The sequence below is a fragment of the Lichenostomus cassidix genome, chromosome 2 (assembly GCF_008360975.1).
Source record: "Lichenostomus cassidix isolate B80296 chromosome 2, HeHo_3.0, whole genome shotgun sequence".
Taxonomy (NCBI): Eukaryota; Metazoa; Chordata; class Aves; order Passeriformes; family Meliphagidae; genus Lichenostomus; species Lichenostomus cassidix.
This window is the reverse complement of record NC_139482.1, coordinates 18162129-18187158: the sequence shown is the minus strand read 5'-3', so window position 1 is coordinate 18187158 and position 25030 is coordinate 18162129. Positions and strand designations below refer to the sequence as shown.

Sequence of the window (25030 nt, the reverse complement as noted above, 5' to 3'; positions counted from 1 at the left end):
TGAGAGTCGACTAAGGGTCTTGTGACAAGAGACTTTAGTTTACCTCTTGGGGAGGAACAGAATTCACACCAAATGAGTAGCCACACCAAATTCACTTTCAGATGAGGTGATAATTGCTTTTAGTAATTCTATTATTAGTGTCAGTATAGCACTATGTTGGGTTAGCTATACAGCAGCTTCTGCTAATTTTACAGTGCTGGCAGACAGTCCTCCACTGGAGCAAACCAAAAGCTCTCAGGAACTTAGTATTGAAAAAAGGCTTCAAATTAGTAGTTTTGTGTCTGAATTGGTGTTTTCCTGCACCCCTGTCCAACCAAATACCAGACAATTAAGAATATTGGCTTTCTCAAAATGTTGTTAAAGCACATATGGTAAGTAACTAACCATTTATTGATGAACGCAAGTTAATGAGTTCGAATAGGACCAGATATAGAAATTTGTATTCCTATGAAAAAATGAGTTGGTCACATTCATAGAGGGGTTGTGAGGGTTTGTGTATATGTTGGAATTTCTTCCTACGGAAAGAAACAAGAGTCAGTTCAAATCAGAATGACATTTTAAAAATAAAAATTATTCACAGACATCTTCTATGATGCTAATGCTTGTATGAATACCAGTTTGGTCAGATGATATTTCCTTTTTGCAGGACTTTGTGTAGCTTTTATGCAATGACTGTGTTAATCCAAGAAATTAAAAAGTAATCATTTTTTCCATTGATGTGTCACTGTTTGTATAAATCATTAGTATTTGAATTTCGTGGAGTATTACTTGTATAAATTCTCCCTGACTGCATTAAAAAATGTATTACTGATCATCTAAACTTCGGTTAACAAAAATGAAGTGTAAACATGACTTAAGTGTAATTTACATCCTTAATATTCTAAACAGCTAAAATAGTCCATGGGAAAAAAAAGTGTTTTAAAAGGTTCTTTGTACTATAATTGCACTACATTGAAATGTCCTTTGAGCTTCTAGAAAACATTAAATACAATTATAACTTTTTGTAGGTTGGGCTCATGTGGTTTGTGCTCTGTACATTCCCGAGGTGCAGTTTGCAAATGTTTCTACAATGGAGCCTATCGTGTTGCAGTCTGTTCCTCATGATCGTTATAATAAGGTATAATTATATATCTTTTTATATCTAATGAATTTATTTTAAAACTTGTGAGCTTTAATAATATAAAACTACACTTCTTAGAATGCACTTCGTATAAAATTAATAAATGTGTGCAGTACTGATGTGAGTTTTCTGTTATGTCTTTATGGTAAATTGAAGAATTAAGAAAGCTGTATTATTAAATTAAGCTGTAAGGTTATCTGCCATGTCTTATTAGTCTTTTACAGATTAGGGACTGTTTTGTTAATTAAAAATATCATGATCTTTGAACAACAGTTTATTTTGAAAGGAATCTGAAATATTTCCCATAGGTTAAAATAGTATTGCAGCTTATATGTGATGTTATTATTAATTACCACGAAGTCGTCTTACTGTTTTAAGTGTTGGCATGAACATACACATGTTCATAAACATTTCTTTTAGGATGAAAAGGTATTCTAATACATGAAGGCAAATGCTTGCAGATTCTTGCCTTTGTAAACAGCATTCACTTTAGTGGAGTTATTTACTTGTAGAAGAACCGGTGTTAAATAAGTGACAGTGAGATGGAATATTTTATAAAGTGTGGTGAGACTTTAAATTAAAAAAAAACCCAAAAGGCAAAGCAATAAACCAGTAACTTGTTAGTGTCCTTAATTGATAGTTACATTTTTCTTATTTCAGCTGTATTACTTTCTCCTCACTTAACTACATCGGTCTTTGTCTGTTCCCTTCTGCAGAGAGCAAACTGTCTGAATTTCTGATTAGTTGTATTGCATATTTTTCTTGTGTTATTCTTTTAACCTCTCGTTATTTTTTTTTTACATTATTTTATGGTAGTTTGTGGACACTGGAATAAAGTAGGAATAGACTGTGTTGTAAAAATGAGAAAGAAGAAAAAGGAGTGCATCACCTTCTGTGTTCTTCCTACAGGGAGACCAGTCCTGTTCACGTTGTCTCTGTGACTTCTCACACCCCCCACCCCAAATTTCCATCTTGTTTTATGGGCTGGCCCTCCATTTTTCTAGCCTTTTTTCTTTTTTCTTTCTTTGGTCTTTTCCTTGTCTGTTTCAGTTTCTCCAGTTGCTGTCAATATGTTTTTTCCATCTTATTTACCAGGGCAGCTGAAAAACCAGGAGTCAAAGTCTAGGTTTTTCTCAAGCTTTCTCATTGTTACCTGAGCATCTCTATTGGCATCTCACTATTGACTTCCTTCTGCATTGCCAAGATCATGCCACAGTGAGATTCAATGCTGAACTAATAAAATCTTTGTGCTTGGGCACAAAGCAGTGAAGATTTGCTGTAACAGATGAGTTTATTTCCTCTCTCTTCTCAACTCTGAGGAAACAGAACATCTGTTTTCTTCTTTTTTCCTTGAGTAGTAGTCAGTCTTTTTTTTTTTTTTTTTAATTAGCAGTGGTTCTCCCTTAATGTACTTAAAAATTTTCATGGAACACTTTAGATTTTGTTTTATCTTGCACCATTTTCATTGATGGTGATTAGATATTGGATGAGTAAATACTTTTAACTTCAAAAAATGTACTCTGTGTCTTCTATTATTACTTGTTCACAAATTCCGTTGTTGGTCTCTGTCTTTCATCTTTCATTCCTTTTCATCATAACTAAAGTTGCTTCTTTCTCAAACAGTTTTTGTTCTAAATATATGACATATAGTTGCATTTTGCTGCTAAAATTCCAGTTTCCATTTTTGTTGGTGTGTACTTACTATAATTTTTTTTCCCTAGATTTTTTTTCACTAGATAGTTACTAGTGCCATACAGTTCATGTAGAGAGAGTTCCTGATTTCCAGCTCTTAGTTTTCTGTGCCTCTTGGCAGGTGTTCTGATAGAGGCCTATTTTCCATGTTAGTAGTCAGCCTAAAACTACTACAGGCTACTACAGTATATTGTGAAATACAATGAGACCTGTGTCAGACATGACAAGGTTTGGGGTCGCATCCCTAGCCTGCAAATTATTTTTATTTCTGTTCTGTCTTTTTGCAGAACTCAGATTTTGCTGTCATTATTTGGTCTGTTTGGGTCAGATAGTGGCTGTGGATTTCAGGGGAATCCAAGAAATGCCTATAGTGCCATTGCTGCAGCAAACCTCCTGAAACCAATCTAACTTCAGTGCCAACAGCAGTCTAGTTGTAACAGTACAGAATTTAAGGGGTAATGGCTGATGGGGAACTCCCAAGTTTTTTATAAGTCTGTTGCTGGTGCTGAGTTTGGTATTGCTGTGGCTAAACTGCCATGGGTTCCCAAGTAGACTATTCTTGAGCAATACCCCCAAATCCAATAAAACTAGTAGTTCCTTTTCCATGTAGCCTGCAATAATTTCACCTTCTGCTCCCATTGCTATTCAAGATAAATTGTGTTTGTTTAAATGATACTTTTTTTTAGGTCAGAAATTTTGTAAAGCATTTCACTCTGACCTTATTGATTTGGGGGAAGATGGGAAAGAAAATCTGGTTTTTGAGAAGTAAATATGAGAAACAGTTCTTGAAACATTTGTTGTACATTGAGAACAAATGTAAACCTGTAATTAGGAAAAATTTTCTGGAGTTGTTTCATTATTTTTAGAGAGGCTTAGTGATAATTCCATTCTGTCTGTCAGCTCAGGTTGGAATAGGAGTTTTTAAGCAAGATATTATTTCTTTTGAAGTTCTACATAATACTCTGTGCATGGCTGGATACATATATAACACTAGCATGTGGAACTGGAGGAAAATAGAGGCCAAAGAAAATTACCATGAGGGAGAAGTTATACTGTAAAATAATATTGTTGAAGTTTTTCCAGGACATAGTGCTTAATTATGTGTTTGGGTTTTTTTTCCCTATGCACTTGTTTCTTTACTAAACACTGCAAAAGGTGGCAATACTACCAAGTACAGCAATCTTAAATGCAAGATGGAATGCAGCAGATACCAAAGCATGGCCTTGTCCATATGGAGACATTTGGCTGCTATTTCCCCGAGGTTTGGCTGCTTCTGGGATAAAAACCATCACATTACAGAATGAATCCACTGAATGATTTGATTAATAGGTTAGCTATCAGGAAAGCTCTTCTTACACAGTTGCTTTCAAAGAAGAAATGGGCTATTAGTTGCTCTTCTTTTTAGAAATAGGTATTTCTAAATATATAAATATATATATTTCTAAACCTGTTTCTAAATAGGTTTATTAATCCTTGGATAGTTATGCATGGATAATATCCTTTTATTTCATGTCAGGTTTATTGGTCTCTTTCAGGTTCGTTTGAAACTGTGTGATAATTGTATATAATTACTGCTTTTAGGAGTCTCTTTTAAGAGTTGATTAAAAGATAAGTGCATTTGGAGTTTCTTGATTTGCCTAGTAGTGAGAGCAGCTGATAAACTTCTTTTTCAGTACTTGCTGCAACAATGAGAAATTTCTGTACAGTTCTTAGGTGTGATTTTGCAATCAGGGAATGCCATTGGGTAGCTGTTATGTGTAAACTACTTCTCAAATTACTTTTTGTCTTACAATTTTTTCTTTTGCCTCATCTTCCCTTCTCTCTTTCCTTTTGCAAAGAAGATTTACGCTTTGAATCTTTGAAGGGAAAACACTGACAGTGACATAAAGGCAGCTTTGCAAAATATGTATTTTGCCTTTAAAGGAAGTAAGATATTTGTTGTGTTTTTGAGTAAAATTTCCTTGCTGAGTCAAAAGCTTTTGCTTCTTTTCCAGTGAGTTTGGGAGAGTACTCTCTTCCCTTAAGAGCTTTGAAGAAGAGTGCAGATGTAGGTGGTGGAACACAGTTTAAAACACTTCCACATTCCGGAGGCTTCAGAGTTGTAGCATTTGTATGGATTTGCAAATGCATGCAAGTCTTCCTTTGTGAAAGAAAGACAAAGGTTCTCAGGCTTCTGGAATTGTTTGTGTGTCTGAGAGAAGGTACAAATCTGAGAAGCTCAGCTATACAGAACTTACTGTCCATGTTGGAACTGGAGGGTGAGCCTTTTTTGTCCCTGTTTCATATGCAATACTAGGAAACAGGTTTAATGCTTCTTGTGACTATTGTAGGAAGGTTCTTTGAGCTTGTTAAAATGAGTAGTCAGTCCACCATGTTGTGTTTAAACTTGTTCATAATGTAGTTTGTTGTCATTTTTCACTCATTTTACTGTAAATTGCTTTAAGAGGTCCTGAAACACAGATCCTACATGTAGGGTGAATATTGAAAAATGGAGCCTACATCTCTACAGTGTGGAATGCTTGTATTGCTTTTCCTTCTGAGCTTCAGTGAGGAAAAACTTTAGGAACTTAAAGCAAAACTCTGAGAAAAACCAGAAAGTAACTGGAGATTGAGTCTTACGGGGTTCGTTGAACTCTCTTTTTATAGAGGTTTCTTACTTTGAAGTTACTTACACTTAATATAGTGACTCAGATGAGGTTGATAGATCATGACCTTGTTTGTTCCTAAAATGTAAATTTGTTGGGTCATGGTACGGAAAGGTAAAAAGCAGCCAGTCTCAGACCCTGTCAAACAACTCAACTATCAATGTGCACCACCTTGATGGACAAAAGAAGCAAGGCAAAGAATTAAGTAGGATTATCCCCTTTCTGATCTTTCAAATGTTATATTATAGGGTATGATTTTAGGAAATATTAGCTTTTTAAAGTCTCATGGAAACTGTACAAAAATAACTCGCCTATCTTCAAGCCTTGCATATTAACAAAAATGCTTTAGTTAGCTGACATCTCCTGTTAAATGTTGTTCTAAAAACCTCTGTAAAAGGCTGTTCTGATCTCAGAATTTCACTCATTTTCCTGTCTTTCTAAGTAATACTGGTTTTGCATTATATAGTTTTTTAAAAATTTCAGTGGTCTCTTGGTCCTTTTTTTTCCAACTGTGTTTACTGCTACCCATGGTTGATGTTATTTTTATTTATTATTCTACTCATTCTCTGCCTCACTGAAAGGAGGTTGTGATAAAATTGTAAATCAGTTAAAATAGAGACAATTCGATTTTTTTGGCATAAAAAAGCTTTTCTTTTCTCATTTAAGATCTTATAATGGGGTTTCTGCAGAGGTAGGAGCATCCTTAATGTTTATTACTCAGTAAAGTTCTCTCTCATTTAAAACCACCGCATTGCTAGATGATACTTTCATTAAAAATCTATTCTTAAATTATTAAATTTTATACATGAATGTGATATGATACAGAATCTCTCTAAATGCTATTTCAGTAATTAGGGCAGGAAAAAGTGAAAACAGATTTAGTTTTGCCTGACGTTTCTCCCTGGAATGCTGGTGAGAGATTGTAGTGATGCCTGGTACAGTAGTGAGCTTCCATACAGTATGTGTCCATATTTATTGGCCAGATGTTAAAAAAAATATTGAATAATGAGGAAGAATTTTGATTTTTTTTGTCTTAATTTTTTTCTTCTGTTTTGCTAAGAATGTTTTTGAAAAGAAAAAAAGATGCCACAGCATCCCAGTAAAAGAAATAAATTGACAGAATTGCTGTAAAAAGATTTCCAGGTACTAGATAGGTAATTTTCACTTCAGCTTCTTTTGGAGGTTGAAATGGGTTTGGTATACTTATTTAAGCTTTTTTGCAGAAGCTTCTTGCTTGATAGATTTCCAAGATGTTTATGGGGCTCTCCAAGTCACGCTGAAGTAAAGTCATCCAAGTAAAGCAGAGTTCTGTTAAACGCCAATTTAATTAAAAGTAGCTGATCTTCATATGATTATTGAAGCATGCTGTGACACTTCTGAAAATTTTTTGCACCAAATATACAAATAAAGTTTCAAATTTGCACTTTTTCTGTATATAATTGTGTAGATATATATGTATACCATATGGTGTATTGTAGCATTAGGCACTCAGTCTAATTTGATGTTGCTACCACCAATACAGGTTTTGTTGAATGAATACGAAAGTGATTGAGACTTAAAAGGACATAAATACAAACTTGAAAGCAAGGACAGTTGGGAAGGCTAATGCTGTTTAACCCTTTGGCTAGCTGACAGTGGTATGGAATGTAAGCAAATTAGTATTTGTACTGCCCTAACATTGGTGAAGTGTTACACAAATCCCAAGAGTTTACCAGGTGATCTTTTGCTACCAAGCATAATTAGACTTTCATAAAGAAGTTCTTACACAGCCTCAGCTACAAAATGCAGTAGTTCTCAGCCTAGAATCTCCTGTAACACAGAATTTATTTGTATGCTTCTTATGAAGTTAAGTATTTTCTCTTTGATAGACATGCTATATTTGTGATGAGCAAGGCAGAGAAAGTAAAGCAGCCACTGGTGCTTGTATGACATGTAATAAACATGGATGTCGACAAGCTTTTCATGTAACATGGTAAGTATATTTTATTATTTAATATCTCTGATGTTCCGGAAGAATCAATGCACACGGTGTGATGAATAAGCTCCTTATTTAGTACATCTTTGAGTAAAAGAAATGCAGTAAAGTGGTTTATTTTTATAATATTAGTGTTTATATTATAATAGTGTTAACTAACAATATGGCAGTGGCAGCATAGCTATTGCTATGAGCTGCAAAAGCTGTCTGCAAATACTCCCTTGGGTGGTAATAAATGGTGTATGCTCCTGTGAATAAGAGGGCTTGGGTTTTTTTCTGGGTCTCAGGTTATTTTTCTTAGAAGATATTTAGTAGGATGTGGGAGTGTGAAGACATTGTTTGCCTGCTAACTGATTTTGATGTTTACTTTTGGTAAATCAGTGGGAAAATTACTGAGCTGTACGTAAAAATGCACTAGACTCACCCATTCCAGTAGAGATTTCCAAACATTTGGGAGTAATGCACTTCACTGGTTTTATCTAAATGGTACAGATCATCCTGAACCATTCAGATTTCATGTACTACTGCTGGAGAAAAACAGCTGTGTTGTCTACCATCTGATTCATTCCACTTTAAGATACGTAGGTTTCCTTGAACTCAGGAGATGCTTGTCTCACTTTATGGACTTCTAAAAGAGGCTGGATAATTAGATTAAACCACATGTCAGCAGGTAAAAGGAGGCAAAAGGAGTTCTACTCCAAAATTTACAGGCATGATTTGTTTCTTCAATTTCAGCTGAAGTTATTTTACAGTAGATAGCAGATTTTTATAGGCTGTCTGGCTACATAATCTGTGGATTTACCTATCTGTTTTATAAGTGCCCCACTATACTGCTTCAAGACCAGTTTAGTCAGGGAAATGGTATTTGCACATCAACTTCAATCACGTAAATGTATTTTCTTCAGTGTACCCAAGTGATAATTTGTATGTCTTGTGCAGATCTTAAAAGATTTAATTCTGTTGTTTTGGTGCTGATTTCTTGGCAACTCATTTATTTTTTTAATTGCTTAACTACTTTACAGGTTTTTATTCTTTAATAAGCATCTAATTTTTCATTGGATGTGATCAGTGTCAAGTTTCTTTTTGTGGTGAAAATAGATTGTGTTCCTCAAAGCATTCATACCATGTAAAGGGATTACTTACAGATGTGAAAAAATGCATACATCCAAGTGCTTGTATGAAAAGGTCTCTTTCCTTTCAAACACTTGGATACATACAAGAATCCTTTTCATCTTTTTACTTTATTCCAAAACCCTATTTTCAGTGAATGCTGTGAAAAGCGTGAGACTTACGTTCAAAATGAAAACATCTATCTTGCCAATTTTTACAATGTTTTGGTTCAAAAACCTGGTCTATACAACAAAATTATATCTAGCTGGAGAGTAGTATGACTGGAGATAATTAGAGGCTTCTGTAATATTTAAAAAAAATGGAAGCAAAATGTGAAGACTATAGAAGGCAGAAGTCCAGGGCAAGGTATATCAACATGAGATTATCAAAACTAATGTCTAATGAAGAATGAGCTTGGGTGTATCTGCTTTTGTAAGACAAGCTTAGAACAGTAAATCTTTGCTTAAAGACATCCTGTTAAGTGTTTTCTCTAGTTGGTATCAGCTGTAGATGTGCATGTATTTAGTATTTCTGGATATCACAAGAATATATTTTTAAAAAGCAGTGAAAATGAACCACATTATGTAGTCCTCTTTCATTTAAATCCTCCCATGCATAATTTTGACTGTAGCATTGCATTATTATGGTAATGAAAATGATATGAAAAATGTAACAATATTTTGTTTTTCAATATCTCAGTTGATTTTGATAAAGAAAATACATCAACACCACAAATGGGGAAAAGTAAAATTGTTTTGAAAAAAATGTAGTAGAATAAGGTAATAATTAGCCCAGTCAATGCAACTTTTGTTGTTCTTTTTAAAAGAAATTAGCCTGCCACAGTATTTTGAACTAATAAATACAGTTCGATTTACTATGTAATTCAAGTTAGATTTTTAAAAATAGTAATTTTCCTGGCAAATCAGAGAAGGATGTGTGTAAGTTCTGAAAAAAACGTCTTCTTTGGATCTATAGTATGGTTTTGTTAAAAACTGTTCTTTCCTTAGATAATTTTTGGCTTGAATTTTTGCCAAGAGTCACTGTAGATTGCTTTGTTTATTTATTTGTGCAAGTAGCTGCATAGTAAATGCAGTAAAAGCTATAAACTTGTGTGAATGGCTCCAAGACTGAAAAAAGGCAACAGGCCAAAGTATGAATGATACATGTTTTTTCCTGGGGTTCAAAGGTTGTTTATGTGCTCACATGCCACTGTAAGTAATTTGTGTGAAAATCTCTTATTAATTGCAGATATAAGCATCTGTACATTATCAGCTGTGATGATATGGTAAAAGCTGGTGTGAAATGGCTTTCCTTGAATGTTGTTTGGTTTATTTTTAGTGCACAGTTTGCAGGACTTCTTTGTGAAGAGGAAGGCAATGGTGCAGATAACGTCCAATACTGTGGCTACTGTAAATACCATTTTAATAAACTGGTATGTATTTATTAAATTCTGTAAATAAATGTTACTGACTTATTTTTTTACTCTGAATTGCCATTAGCACTAGAAATAATATTTTAATATAGTTCAAAAAGTAGGTTGTATTTCATTAAAACAATGTTTTAAACACAGTTACAGAAGTACTAGCTGGAAGTGTTTTTATAAGTGGTTACTTTCTAGATGTGTGGGTTTTTCCCTTCTGCCAAAAATAGCATGCACATTTAGTGTGGTTTTTTTCATTGAGTTCGTGGAGTGTTTTCTTTTGCTATTTGTTTAGGTGCTTTCTAGGACTTCAGTTCATTTTGGAATAAACTAGAAAATATTACTTCTAGAGAATAAAGAAGCCCTCCATTTCTCTCTGCTTCCGTTACTCTTCTGCCCCACCTCTTTTGTTCTATCTCTCACTCTGTAGCTAGTGAGTATTCCCTGCCTGTAAGTTCTCTGAAACACAACCTTGAGGAAGTGACTTGAGGTTTGATTTTTAAAAAACAAACAAGCAAACAAAAACCACTGAAATTTCTCTCAGTTAATGCAGTAGGTTTTGGATCAGACCTCTGGAGTCTTTCCTACAACTTCTTACCAGTTTGACAGTTCCAGATACCTGTTTGTTTCTGTGTACATGTGCGAGTGTGTGGACTTGAGGGACTTACTGATGTTTAAAAAACATTATTTATTAATATGAAAGTATATAGACATGTTCAGATACTGTTGTAAGTATAGCTAAACTTGCAGATCACTTGTTTTCACTGCTCAAAGAGTTGAATACTTGGTGTGACTTTTAGGTTGCAGTGAGGTAAAAACACAGGACTAGTCAACCATTTTAGCTTTCTAGAAGGTAAGCTTGGTGAGGTTAGTTCTGTGCTCTTGTGAATACTGATGAATTTGCTTCATAATGAAGATAAGTCACGGCTTTCTAGGTCCTTACTAAGTTAAGATTTTTTTTTTTTACTATCTTGAGCCAAGTATGTACAAAAAGAGTGAAAATGGTCTCTTGCTTAGCAGTGAAGGCAAACCGTTACACTGTTATGCCTTTGATTTGAATGTTGCAGTGCTGCAATGATTGAGAACAGGTATGTTTATTTAAAAAACAAGTTTAATGATAAAGATATAATTCTATAATTGACATCTAATTAGTTAACTTTCTGTTATGAAGCTGTAGTGGTAAGAGCAGTAAAGACTGGCAAGATTGTTTTTAGTGTTTCATTTTTTCTTTAGGATTATTGTGAGTGTAAATACAGCAAATACAGGTGCTTAGTATTTACTGCTGAAGATGGTGGGTGGTGTATATCTACTATTCCACTGAAAACTGGTTGACAAAACACTGACCTGAAGTGTCTTTAAATGCTACCTCAGTTACGAGAAAATAACCAACATTTAGAACACTGCCCTAGCATAAAGTATTTGCAGTCCTGAACTAGGCTCTCAGACATTACAGAAATACAGGCAATTACATCTGCCACTTGTCATCACAGACATGTCTGTAGCATTCTGTATCCTGGTTTTTAATCCATTTTAATGAAAATATACCAGACAGATCACTTGATTAATAAATAAGTCATGAAGTCACCTTACAATGCATTTCAGGCATGTGTCAGGGCATGACTGTGGCTTCATGTGGTACTCATTTGAGCAGCATCTTTTTTGTTTTATGTTATGAAAACTTGAAGATAGGTAAGGGTATAATAATTTTAAGAACCCTGAACAAATAGTCTAGCATATTTTAACCTTTAAAAAGTGGCATATTTCATTTCTCTATGGAAAGCATATCTTGCAAACTTGTGGGAGGTGTAAAAGTTGATATAGGGATAGGCATTTTTTCCTGGTGTAAGTTCGCTAGCCTTTGAATTTTAGTGTCAGTAATTAGTCAGTTTTTCAGTAACTGAAGTAATGAAGTTTTTTTCTTCAAGCAATAAGGCATCTTGTCAGTTGAAATGCTTTATACTTTTTATTTATTCAAATGGTTCCTTTTCTCTGTCCATAAATATATTTTCTCTTTTTAGAAAAAGAGCAAACGGGGATCTAATAGGTCATATGATCAAAGTTTAAGTGATTCTTCCTCTCACTCTCAGGATAAACATCATGAGAAGGAGAAAAAAGTAAGTGGATTTGTCCTTGCTAATTATGTGGCATATCTGCTTAAAAGCAGCACTTTCTGATAAATTTAATTTTTGCTGAAAAGCATCAAGAAAATCTTGTTCTGAAGCACTGAATACTAAATAACACATGATAAGCTAGAGATACTGGCATCCAATGAGGAAACCTCTTCAGGTGCATTTGTATATGCATTTTCCTATTCTGGTTTGTGTTCAGTTTTGAGATACACATGGAAACATATCTGTTGGGAAGGGTGTTCCATGCAACTTCCTTTGCCTTAGTTTTCTGTTAGAGCTTTTCTTGTATGCCCTTTGTGACTATGTGGGAAAGAAAGCCAGCAGTAGACATTTTAGCAACCATGTGGCTAAACATGTGCATCTCATTCCTTATGTTTCAACCTGTTGTATCTTTTCCTCTTATCAAAGAACTGACATCTCTTCTTGACAGATTTTACTGGTACTGGTAGTCAAGCCCACTGTGCTGGCAAAATAGCTTGTTACTCACCTGGGGAATCTTGCTGTGAGGGTACAAAGAACATAACTGCTGACTTCTGATGTTGGTATATTCTTTTAATAATTTGACTTCACATATTATTAAAATAGAGTTTTAGATTCATGATGATTACTACTTTAGGTTTTTATTACTGCTGAAGTAACAGTTGTCTGTATGAAATTTGTCGTCTGAATTCAACAGAGGGTGGTAACAGACACAGTAATGCAGATATGCTTTGGCATTTTTTTAGGCCTCTAAGAATACATGCAAAAACTGCTCACTTGCACACATCCTGTACGAACAGCCTAATAGAATTTTGTGTGGATATGGGTAAACTTAGTTTTGCATGATTAAAAGTAATTACATAAAAATTGGAATCAAAGAATCTTTTGACCAAATGTGTATTATACAAAGGAACTGTATTTATAAAAAGAGGAAATTAGATGGCAAATGTCAGTCTTTAGACTCCTAGTCTCCTTAGTATTTGGTTTGGATTTTGAGATCAGATGCATTTTGAATGGATGTTGATCTCCAGTTGTTCTTGGATAGTCTTCTAAAAAGTATCTTTAGACTTGTTTAATGGTATAGGTTTTATCTGGAAATGCAGAAAAGAGTGTGAACTGTGATGCAGTTGTACCTCTAAATCTAAATTTAGGGCTAAAATAATAAAAGTATGGGCAGACTTCTTTTTTTCTTAGTAGCATGTTGGTAGGAAAAAACGAATTTTGATTTACAGACTACAGTATTGGATGCAAGGTAAACCATTACTACTGTTTGCCATATTTTTTCTTAGTTTCTCACTACTGTCATATTTCAGGTCATGTTTTATCAAAGTACATGCATGGATTTTTACTCACATTGGCATTTACCCACTTATGAGTTGGTGGGTTTGTGGTGTTCTGTTTTGAGCTTTTTTTTGTCTTTTCTTTAATGACTTTGATGGAAGATACTATGGTTCTTCAGGTCACAACACCTGTGAATTCTTCAGGGTACACTTGGAGGGACTTAAAAAATGGAGTGTGTTCAGTCAATGTGTCAGTTTTTTTCAGCTTAAGTTGTACATTTGATATACTAAATTAAGTATCTTGGAGGAGTAGGCAGTTTTTTAGGGTGACTTTCCTTATTTCCTCTTCTGTAAATCCCTTTGGAATCTAGATTTCTGTCATATTGTAGTGAATATGTATATATTTTTTCACAAATACAGTAGTGGTCATGTGTGTGGCACCCACATCCCCCTCAAGGCCACTGTAGTTGGTGCTTTATCTTTCATCTTTGTTCTTTGGAACTTTGGATAATCTGATCCGTAGGCATCATGACAGCTTTCTGTTTTGCCAAGCAGTAGCTGTATGAGTTGTGGTTTGGAATAATTTTTATTGCTCAGACCTCAAAAGCTATCCATTTGTGCAGGGGAAATGTTACACTGCAGTAAGAAGAGGTTGGTCGCAAAATGTTTGTATAGGTAACTGTCATTTTTACAGACTCAGCTGAAAGCCTGTGTTTCCTTTCATAGTATGTGTTTAGCCTTTTCTGGGCACTCTGCCAAGAAAATTGGTAACAAATATGTAAGGGTATAATAATTTAAAAAGCCCTGAATAAATCTAACCAAACCTTTGGTATGATTTAATTTTCATGATGATGTTGAAGCTACAGAATAAATAGCTTCATTATATTCTGATTACTGCTGCCTAAGCATTGTTAGTTTCTGTGGCAGAGATGCTATTTAGAAATGATTAGTAATGAGGCTGTTTCCCTCGTAAATAGGATTGGTAATATGTTGCTTGACATTCCATTATAATATCCCTTTTCTTCTGGGGCCAGGTGTTTGCCTTGAGCTTTCTTGGGATAAACTTAGTCCACCATGAGGTGTGGAAGAACGCCTTGCTTTTATGTTACTGGCAGTCTTATATTTGGAAGGACTAAAGAGGGAACTAACATATCTGTAATTGATCTTTGTAAAATAGAAGTCTTTTTCTGCCACTTACATGTAAATTAGGCAATGTTGCTAGATTTATATGTTTATGACTTCTGAAAAATGTGAATATATTATTTAGTAAGCAACTACGATACAGCAGCTGAAGTACATGGGTGCCTTTTCTACTAGAAGGGCTTTGGTCTGAGCTGAGCAGGAAGGGGAAATTTAAAACTCTGCTATAATGGCTCATGTGATGTAAATTACACAAAAATGGGCTTGTGACTAAAGACTGCAGATGTCTAAAAAGTTGTGATTGAAGAGGCAAAAAGAACAAAATAGTGACAAGGAGCCTCATGTCACTATTACAGAAGGTGGAGAGCGCCAGAGGAGAACATAAAATGCAGGAACCAGGATAAGTGTTCTAAGCACTGTACCAATGTACGTTATGGGAATCTTTTTGCTGCTTGTTTTGTTCTTAAAGAAATGTTACAGCTTTTCTGATTTTGTGGGTAGAAACTTGAACACCTATGAAGAGGTTGTGGCAGTGCCTCACATTCCGCGTGTTCCACTGTAGGTGGGAGTTTGGTTGTTGGGCCCATGGGAAAGGAAAATTTAAAACATGTCTCTGTTCACTGAAAGTTTCCATAGGCTGTGTGTTGGTTTGTAACTGCATTCAGAACTGCCCAGGCTTTCCCAATATGTTGTGAAGGAGTGTATGCTCATGTGCCAGGGCAATGAATTTCATTTAGGAGAAGGGTGTTTGATGCTTTTTAATGTATTTTAATGCTGTTGTAAGCTGTTACAAGGCAAGTTGTAAACACTGAGATCAAGTGTTCCCAAGGCATTTCCTCACTGTCTGAACAACTGACTGTGAAAAAGTAAAATGGACTTGCCATGCGTCACATAACGTTCTGTGGTACAAATAGGATCAGATTGCAGGTTTTTGGGTTACCATCTAGCTGCATATGTAATGGTTTCTGTTTTCTCTAAAAAATAAAATCTGATTTAGTCTCAGAGTCACTTTGTAGTGCTGTATAGAGTGTTTTAAAGATGATTCTAATTGTGTCATTGCTCTGTTAATTGCCTCCTTTCATAAACTAAATGGTTTTACTTCAACATTGGGGGTTTTGTGTAACTTTTTAGGGGAAAAAAGCTCCAGACTCATCTCAGTAATGCAGTATCCTATTGCATTTTTATTAAATTTGTAAATTCTTGTTAATTAGTTTAATATATTTGTTTAATCCTTTCACTGCTCTCAATGTATGAAGCAAAATTGTAAGAGTGCTAAAGAAAACTAGAAGAAAAATGGTTTGCAACCATTTTGAAATTACCTGAATTTTAATAATATTTAATAAATAAATATTACTCAGATGAGAACTGTGTGGTATAGATGCTAATGGTGATGTTAATCCATGTTAACTTACTCCAAATTCTGTTCAGTCAGAGGGAAAGAAGCATGCTTTGAAACACTTCTAAAAGCTGGTCAATAAATATAAACCACATGTATCTCAGTGTATAGATACACTAATATTTATGTAAAATGCAGAACCCAGTTCCTGTTTCCTAAGACAGAATTTTTGTGTGGGTTCTATGGGTTCAGAAAGGGGGATGACTTCCTCCTTCAGTCTTTACTGTTGCCAAGGAATAGCATTTCTCTTTCTGGGCACCTGTTCTGTACGGACTTTCATAGGAGTGTAGATTTTTCTTTTTTAATGCAACTCCTCATGTCAAATTCTGTTAAAAGTCTAACTATTTGGGAATACTGACAGTGTGTGACTGACACAAATTTCATTAAAAAGTTACTCTGAGTATAGTTATTTAGTGATAGGTATTTTTATCTGCAGGATCAGAAGGAAAGGTGATGGTCTTGTTTGACTTGTTGCCTGCTAAAGTTCTCCGTGAATTGTGCTGTTTTCTGTGTATGTCATCCTGATAATCAACTACACGAAACTTACTGGAGCTGGCACCAGTTGGTATCTATAGATGGCACAGCAAAATGATCTCTTGTGGAGGTCAAGAAAAAATACATAAGAATATAAGCTCATTTTTATTTAAATTTTCTTTGCTTTTAGTAAGAGAAAAAGTAGGAAGATTATAATGGAATTTCTGATTTGACTACCTCATTTTTTAAAAACTTTATAGTAATACAACATATATATTATTGAAAACAGAGTAATGTTTTTAGTGTACGTTAGCACAGCAAACACCTCAACTGTGTTAAGCTTGTCAGCTGGGATTAGTTAATTATTATAAAATCAAAATAACAAATACACCACCTCAGGTATACCTACAAACTGCTCTACAAGATGTAGAATTTTACAAGGCTGCCTAAGTTGCAACTGTCTTTTCCCATCTTAAAGTACACCTTTTAGTCTCTGACTTTTCACTGTGAAAGAAAATAAGCTCAAAACCTGAGCCAGCAGCTCATCCCCACACAGCCACTTGCTCATTCTCCTCCCTAATGGGATGGGGGAGAGAATCAGAAGAGTAGAAGTGAAAAAAACTTGTGGGTTGACATAAAGACAGTTTTATAGGTAAAGCAGAAATGGCGTATGCAAGCAAAGCAAAACAAGGAGTTCATTCACCGCTTCCCATGGGCAGGCAGGTGTTCAGGCAGCCCCAGGAATGCAGGGCTCCATGGCATGTAACTGTCGCTTGGGGAGACAAAAGCTATCACTCTGAACACTCCCCCTTCCTTCTTCTTCCCTGACTTTTATATCCGGAGCATGATGCCATATGGCATGTGATATCTTTGGTCACTTAGGCTCAGCTGTCCTGGCTGTGTCCCTTCCCAGGTTCTACTGCTCCTCCAGCCCATGTGCTGGTGGGGTGAGAAGCAGGAAAGGCCTTGGCCCTGTGGAAGAGCTGCTCAGCAAAAATGAAAACATCCCTGTTTTATCAACACTGTTTTCAGCACAAATCCCAAACACAGCCCCACACCAACTAGGTGAAGTAAATTAACTCTATCCCATTCAAAACTAGCACACTTTCAGTTCTGTAGCTATTACTGGGAGACAGGTGGAAGCAAAAGGTGCTTTAAGATACTATTTTTCTGCGCTTTGGATCCTGGATTAACACAAGGTTACTAGTACTTTGACTGTGTAACAGTTTTTAGAAGGTAATATGGATACTTTTTAATGAGTTGTGTATATGTGCTGTTCACCGGTGCCTTGTCTTGTGTGCTGGTAGACTATATACAGTTAAAGATGATCTATGATGTTAAGCTGACTGAGCCAGGAAAATTGAATGGATTCCTTCTGTTTGCCATTCTGCTCACCTATTTTGTGATGTATATTTGACAGGTTACCTTGCAGACAGTGGAGCATTTTACAGTACGTAACATAATGCATATTTTAAACTTGTAATTTTTATAGGAATGAATGAAGGTGAGCACTGACAGTACATAGTTGCATTGATTTAGTTAATCTTGCGCAATTTTTGAAGTTATAAAGTGCTACTCAAGTGTTCAGCACTGCATATCCATTACTAACAATTAATACTTAACTGTGCAAATAACAGAAACAGCGTATTTTAATGTTAAATATCAAAGGAGTAGCTCATTCTGGATGAGTTGGTAGCCTTGCACCTCATAGAAGCTTTGGATGCATTTTTATCATTGATTCTTGAGTCTTTTTACCCTTGACAATAAAAATTATTACCATTATTCCTGTATTTAAGTAAGGCTTTTGAGTATTTAAGTAATTGAATTGAGGACTGGTTCTTACAAACAAGTTTTATTCTTAGAGCTGTAGGTGTTTGAATAATGCTGGCAGTAGTTTCCTACCTCTCCCTATACACTATCTCTTGCCTATATCCTTTTATTACTGTGACTGCAGCAACACAGCTGCTGCATTGAATTTTCTGCCGTGGGTTATGCCATTTAAAATGCTAGCTAGATGAATGCCTGAGCAAGGGCTGTTGTAAAAATAAGATAAATTAGGATTTGTGTTTGAAACTTGTGGACTGTGGTCATCTTTCGTTCTGCAATTATTATGGTTATATTGCTAACAGCTACTAGCACTGAACAAGAGGCCAAGCAGATCTGGTATTGGGGATTAGCAAGAGCTATGCACAGCTTTCCATTCTGGATGTTAGTTGTGACAGCTGAGGATTTACAGTCTTTGGTGACACAAAGATAGTGCAGAAAATCTATAAATGGCAAAAGAACCAATATCAGTCTCTGTGCTAATAGAACATTCTGATGAATTGGAATTATTTGAGGGAGTCAACAGCTGAAAAAGCAGTGATTTAGGCATTCAGATTATTTTACTTACAATAATCAATAAGGAAAATAGATTTTAAAATGTTGTTGAGGTTTCAAAACTTGGGACAACCAGAGGTAATGGAGGATAAGGATTTTTGTAACTGAGAAGGCATAAAAATGCAATAATGCAAGGTCAACCCAGGTAGTTTTGTCTTGAAAGACTAAGAGCTGGTGCTTGCTGATAATGTGCATGTGTTTTAATTGTTCCAAAATAAAAGTTAGTCTCCTGTTCCCTGAGCCTGTGAGCTGTTCCTTCTCTGTTCTGTATCTATCTCTTGTGCCTGTTGCTGTCCATCTTTCATGTTCCTTCAGAGAACTAGTGTAGCTCACTAAAACAAGAGAAAACTCTCCACTTGGTAATTTTTGTTGTTGCCGTTTGGCAGTTTGAGTGGGGGCAGAAGGTCTGACAAGCTAAGCAGTCTGAGAAAGATGAGAGTGGGGTCAGAAAACCTTTTGCAACACTGAACTATTAAATGGTGAACTTCGCAATGTATTTTAATGAAATAAAGTCCTATAGAAACGCCTTTCCAGAGGGCTGTGCATTCCTGAGACAAAAATGAATTGCAAATAGGTGTGAATACCTTCCAACAAGTGAAATGATACTTCCATGTCAAAATGTTATGAATTATTAATGCCATTTAAGAGAAAAGTTAAACTCATTCATTTCTTCTGTACTAGAAAAGTTTTTGTTCGCTTGGATTAATAATTTTTTCTAAACATTGAAGTCCGAAGTTTGAAAAGATATATTTTGTAACATCTCTTCTGTTGGTAACTGATCAGAGCTAAAATGTAGCTACACATGTATCCTTGATTTGATATTTCCATGAGACGTTGGTCTTTTTCAATAGTCTGACAATTGTTTCTCTGCAAGTCTGTTAAAGAAAATGAATGAGCAAGTGCTGATCTTCAGAGTGATGAAACAAGTAAATGAGCTAAAAAAATGAAGAATTGGAATCAATGTGTATTTGTGAAGTCATATTATATAATAATTTTGTAGATTGAATATTTGTGGGAGAAATAGAAGCAATCAGAATGTACTCCCCCCCTTCTCCATCTGCCTACTCCCTGCCCTGCAAGAAAGCAATGTGCAGAAGGTGCAATAGAATTCCAGAAATCTTGCACCATATTTGTTTTCTTATCTAGCAGGATGTAGTTGTTGGAGTTAAGATGGTATTACACTGTTTTTTAGATAAGAAGCAAAAGCCAAAAATGAGATCCGTGGTGAGAACTAAAGCTTTCTGATTAGTCATGATGTACAAACCCGAGGTATTTTGTATTGGTATTTAGCTGCACAATAAATCAGGGCTCTTCAAGTTGTTCAGGATGAATATTGTTTCAGGTGCTTATCCAATGGCTGCATTGCAATCACACCTTATTTTTCTTACAGTAAGGAAAATTTCAGGAACTGCCTGAATCTGGTCTGCTCACCTATATCTTACTTGTGAACCAAGATTAAAGTTTTCCTTGACAATTTTGTAGTTGGCCCTGTATTTTTTTTTAAATGTATTCTTCCTTGGAATTGTGCCTTCTGCTAAATCTTGGTTTTACAGAATGTAGTATTGCATTTATCAGCTCTGCACAGGTGTTTAGAACATCTGAACTCATTCGTATGTATATAAATGGGATATGTGCATTCTGCCTGCCATTAATGTTCCCTCAGCTTTCACTTCCTGGCAATATTATTTTCAGTCCTTGTTAAGAGTAATTTCTGTCCTTTATTTTCCTTAGAGTAAAGCTTATAAAAGGTCAGATATTTGATATCAGTACCTTCCCTAGAATGGGGGGTTCCCACATGGATTTATGGATGAATGTTTATCTTGGTGAGCTGTTGCTACGTTTTTTAGACTTTTTTAAGAGCTGTAGCTGAATAGAGATCTTACAAAAGTAAAGCATGCAGAATTGTCCTTGAGGAGCTAACAGTTTGTTCTTTTTATGGCAGTAGGGAAGATGGCTAGTTTGTGTGGCCTTTGGGACAGACTTGATTGAAAGCTGTCATGTTTGTTAAATATTGTGGGAATTCACACAATTCACTCTGTTAATCATTTTCTGGGTTCCAAAGTGGATATTTCAGAACTCTTCTTACACGTTTTGCTCATATTTGTGGTAGAAGAGGGTTCAACTGCAAGAAATAATTTTGCTGGAGCTACATCTCTTTGTCTCAGGAGCTTGTTGAAATTTTTGTTCTTATCAGTGTAAAAGCTGAGCATTTCTTTCAGAGGTTTTCCTGCATTGAAGTGTTCTCCAGTTCTTTGATGTTGTATGCATTTGGAGTCAATTCACATTCAGAAGTAACACTTCTCAACTTTTCTTGGGAAGAGAAAAAGAAAATAAAAAGAAGAAAAATAGTGAGAGGAGGTATCACCTAAAAAGAGGAGGGAATGTAGAGCTAAGAACAACAGATGTGTTGTGAATGAGATATTTGTATGCAGAAGGCTTTTGGATGGGTTACCCCTCCAGTGGCCTTGAGTGGAAAGCTGTAACCTTGCTAAGCTGTCCTGACTGGCAAACTTTGTCTTGATGGTTTGGATCTGAGAGAGGAACTTGATGTGGTTGCTGATGCTTCACTTTACAGAAATGAGGCATATTCTCTCCAAGTGCTTAGTTGTTTATGCCCCTTTCCTTCCTGCTGTTCTTCTGTCCCTTATCCCTCCTGACACCTCTTCATGTGTTGAGACTACTGTTGATTTCAGTATGTTACAAAATATAATTTCAAGTCCTCCTAACTGTTCCTTTGATCAGAATTTTATGTTTCTTTGCCTTTTAGATGAAATTAACCCTGAAAGTAAAAGAACACTAGAAAGTCAACAGGAAGGATTGTAAAACATTTTAATTTAAAAGATTTTGTATCGTTTACTGATACTGTTGTGAAGTTCCATCTTAAAGTGTATTAAAGTCATTGCCCCTTGGCTCCAAAATTATGCATAAAACTCATTATGATGATTTGAATTTCCCAGTAGAATGATGAAAGCTAAAGAAACTCAGGCAGTGGTGTAGCCATTTCATAGCTTCCTTTTTCTATATCTTTCATTCCTTCCTTTTTTCATAGCTTGTCTGGTGTTTAGTGAAATGGTTAGTCAAGTTTTTCTAAACACATACGCTGATGATGTAGTAAGTTTGGTAGCTTAGCACTGGTGGAAGTTTTTTGTGTCAACAAATTTAATGGATAACATGGCACTCTTAGTGTAGATGCTTCTGTTCTTGATCCCTGCTTTACTTACCTGTTAGTATGGGGAGCACTTTGGGGACTGTTACATTTAAGATATTATTGAGAAGACTGTGAAGTGTATTTGAATCCTTCCTCTCCAGATTATTTTTTTCTTTCAAATATGTTTTCCATGTCTAAAAAGAGACAAACAATCTCCCCTTCAGAAAAACACAAAAGAAAACAATAACAACCTCCCTGATCTAAAGCTCCTTCAACAAGCCTATGTTAGGTTTTAAAAATTTAAAATCTACCTTATAGGTGTATGTCATTGTAATTATGATGCCCGCACACTTTATTATGAAGGGAAAGACCTCTGTATTTCTATCCATGTGGCAGAGTGAAAAAAGGAAAAAACCCAAGCTCACTTGAGTGTTTAGAAACCCGAAACCTAGAAATCTACATCTACTTTTTAAAATGTTCTCTTGTACCTGCCTTTGAGTTTTAAGACGTACAAGAATTTAAAGAACTTTATATGTGGTATTCTAGCAAGGATAGTTTTATGCGGTATTTTGGTGATGATAGCTTTTTTACTTTATTTATGAACTTTCTTAATTAAACTGTATTTCCTTCCTGGAAAAACTAGTTTATAAGTTTAGTTAAGTGGATTTGGGCTCAAATGGATTTGGTTAGACTCAAGGCAATCTCTAAGTTAATGACCTGGTATTTATAGTTCATAAAGGTAGAGACAAATGTGTTTTGCTTTCAGCTTTGTATCTAGGTTGTCAGTTAACTAATTTTACTTTATTAGAGGATTTGAGAGCCCATTCTCTTACTCTCTCAGGCTGATTCCATGAAATATGTTTCTGATATTTCTTCTGTTGTGACAGAAATAGAAAACTGGTACTTGGTCATACCTGAATATAGTATGCACACATTGCATCTCTTCCTTGTGCTTGGTGAGAGTGCTTGTGCAGTTGCTGTTGAACAAATTATGTTCTTTTGAAAGTCTTGACAATCGTTTTGATAGAGAAAGATCAGCATGAGTAATTTTTAAAATTCAGAACAGTTACTAGAGTTTTCATATGGATGCTCAGACTTACGCATCTTTTCAAGCTGCTCAATGGGATTTTTAAACCCCTTGCATCAGTCCCTATGTATGCACATTTTTTAGTAGCTCTCTATAGAAGCACTCAGTCTGATAGCCATACATTGTGGTGTTCTGCAGAGTTTTGTGTTAGTTTACAAAAATTCCACAAATACATAGTTAAAGAAGTAAAATACGTGAGTGCCAGTAGCTTGTAAGTAACTCTCTCATACCTGCAGTTTCTTTGCATCTTCTGACACTGACTGTCTAAGTAAACTGTATTATGTTGCTAAGGAAAAAATGACTTCTTTGTGATTAGACTGGACAAAATACTGAACTCCTCTATTCTGAGTTAAATTGTTAGTTTTGTGAGATTGGCTGTTTTTGTGAAGTATTTGTCTAAACTGTTCAAACAAATACAATTTGGATCTGATTCTGTAATCCTCCAAAAATTGATTTCTACCAGTATGAAATACTTCTGTTAAACTAAAAAGGCTGTGGGATAAGAAGTTATTTTCTCTCTGTTGGCACAATTTTGTTCACACTGCCAATGCTTCATTCATGTTTAAAAATAAAAATTAAAAAAACCTCCCTGTTTAAATTCTCAGTTCTTTTAGGAAGCACATTTGATTTGTATAGCTTTTGATATTTTATTCAGTTTACCATGGAAAATACTTATTTAGTCTGTAAAATGTGTACCCCTTTTTTTGGAAATGAAATCTGAATCGGATTTCACATTCTTATGCATGGAGGTGTCAGTAGGGGAGCCAAAGCTAAAACATTGCATTAATTTACATTAGTATCCCAACAAATAGTACTGTGTAGGTGCAGAGATATAGAAAGATAGAAATCTTTGGTGAAAAATGGATAAAGATTCCTGAAACAGAAGCCTTGTCTCTGTTTTTAATCCAGTTTCTCTTATTAAGTGATTGCTGTTAAGATGGGTGATACTAACAACAGTGCATTAATAAATGCTGGTTATAACTGAAGAATCTCAGTTTGTGCACTTTGAAAACAAATACAAATGCTTGATTTGCTTTTATAGAATTATATAAAACATTCAGAACATTAACATATTTTCCAAATAGCACAGGACATTATTGCAATCTCCCTTAAATTTTGATAACACTTGATGCAGTATAGAATGGGTTATGATAAAGGTGAAGCTGAACTTAGTTTTTATTGTCTTTTACAACTTCTAGAAATATAAAGAGAAAGATAAACACAAGCAAAAATATAAGAAGCAGTCGGAGTCCTCACCATCTTTGGTTCCATCTCTTACTGTAACTACAGAAAAAGTAAGTCAATTTTTTTTTTCGCCTCTTCCACTTCAATTACCTATGTTGAAATTTCATGATGTAATCATTCCACTCTATATACAGGATGGCATATAATGGCATAAATTCGATAATTATCAAGCACTCCTGCTATTTTTTCCTCTAATGTAAAATCCCAAAATACTTTGAGGTTTATATGGAGAAAGGCTTAGAGTTTTGTATTTAAGTTGTGAGTCACGTGCCAGTGATACTCCAGTAAGTTTTGTTTAATTGAGGTATATTTAATAATTTGAGAAGTTTTAGAAAGTCTTTCCTTCAAAATTCACTTGTGTATGCTGAGCTGACACTGAACCTGTAAGCATTTAAAACTGGTAGTTGTGAAATCACAGCTCATGCTTCATATACTTATACCTGATTAGCAGTTTGTTATGTTAGGTTCTTTGACCATTCCTTCCTGTTGATGTGCTAGAAAATACATTATTCCAGGGGCAACATACAGGAATAAATAATGACAGTTCTCATTGTACTCAGCAAGAATCACTTTTGCTATCCACCAGTAAAATGACGCTAATGTTGGTATTACAGAGTGGACAGTACTATTGAGAAATGGGTTTTCTGGCTTCAAAGTTGGAAAAAACGTGTCCCATTCATAAGGGGATGTTTGACATCAGAGTCAGGGAATGGTGGTTTGAATTAGTTTGTGATCAGTATGTAGATCATTGTGTTTTAGCAAAGGTGTTGAGGCTGGTGTTAACTGTGTGTGATTTGGTTGCTGAGGTGTT

General features: G+C 35.2%; 1 protein-coding gene across 10 annotated transcripts in view; it reads left to right on the top strand.

Annotated features, from left to right (window-relative positions):
- The window catches only part of MLLT10 (MLLT10 histone lysine methyltransferase DOT1L cofactor), a 126779-nt gene that overhangs the window by 34156 nt on the left and 67593 nt on the right, over window positions 1-25030 (top strand). For 8 of the 10 annotated variants that reach the window (XM_085050553.1, XM_085050548.1, XM_085050545.1 and 5 more), the window contains 5 exons: window positions 1008-1117; window positions 7326-7429; window positions 9881-9974; window positions 11981-12076; window positions 24174-24269. In XM_085050553.1, the coding sequence (XP_084906679.1) occupies window positions 1008-1117; window positions 7326-7429; window positions 9881-9974; window positions 11981-12076; window positions 24174-24269 (500 nt within the window). The remainder of the gene's footprint in view (window positions 1-1007; window positions 1118-7325; window positions 7430-9880; window positions 9975-11980; window positions 12077-24173; window positions 24270-25030) is intronic. The other 2 variants (XM_085050550.1, XM_085050551.1) reach the window with 2 other exon arrangements.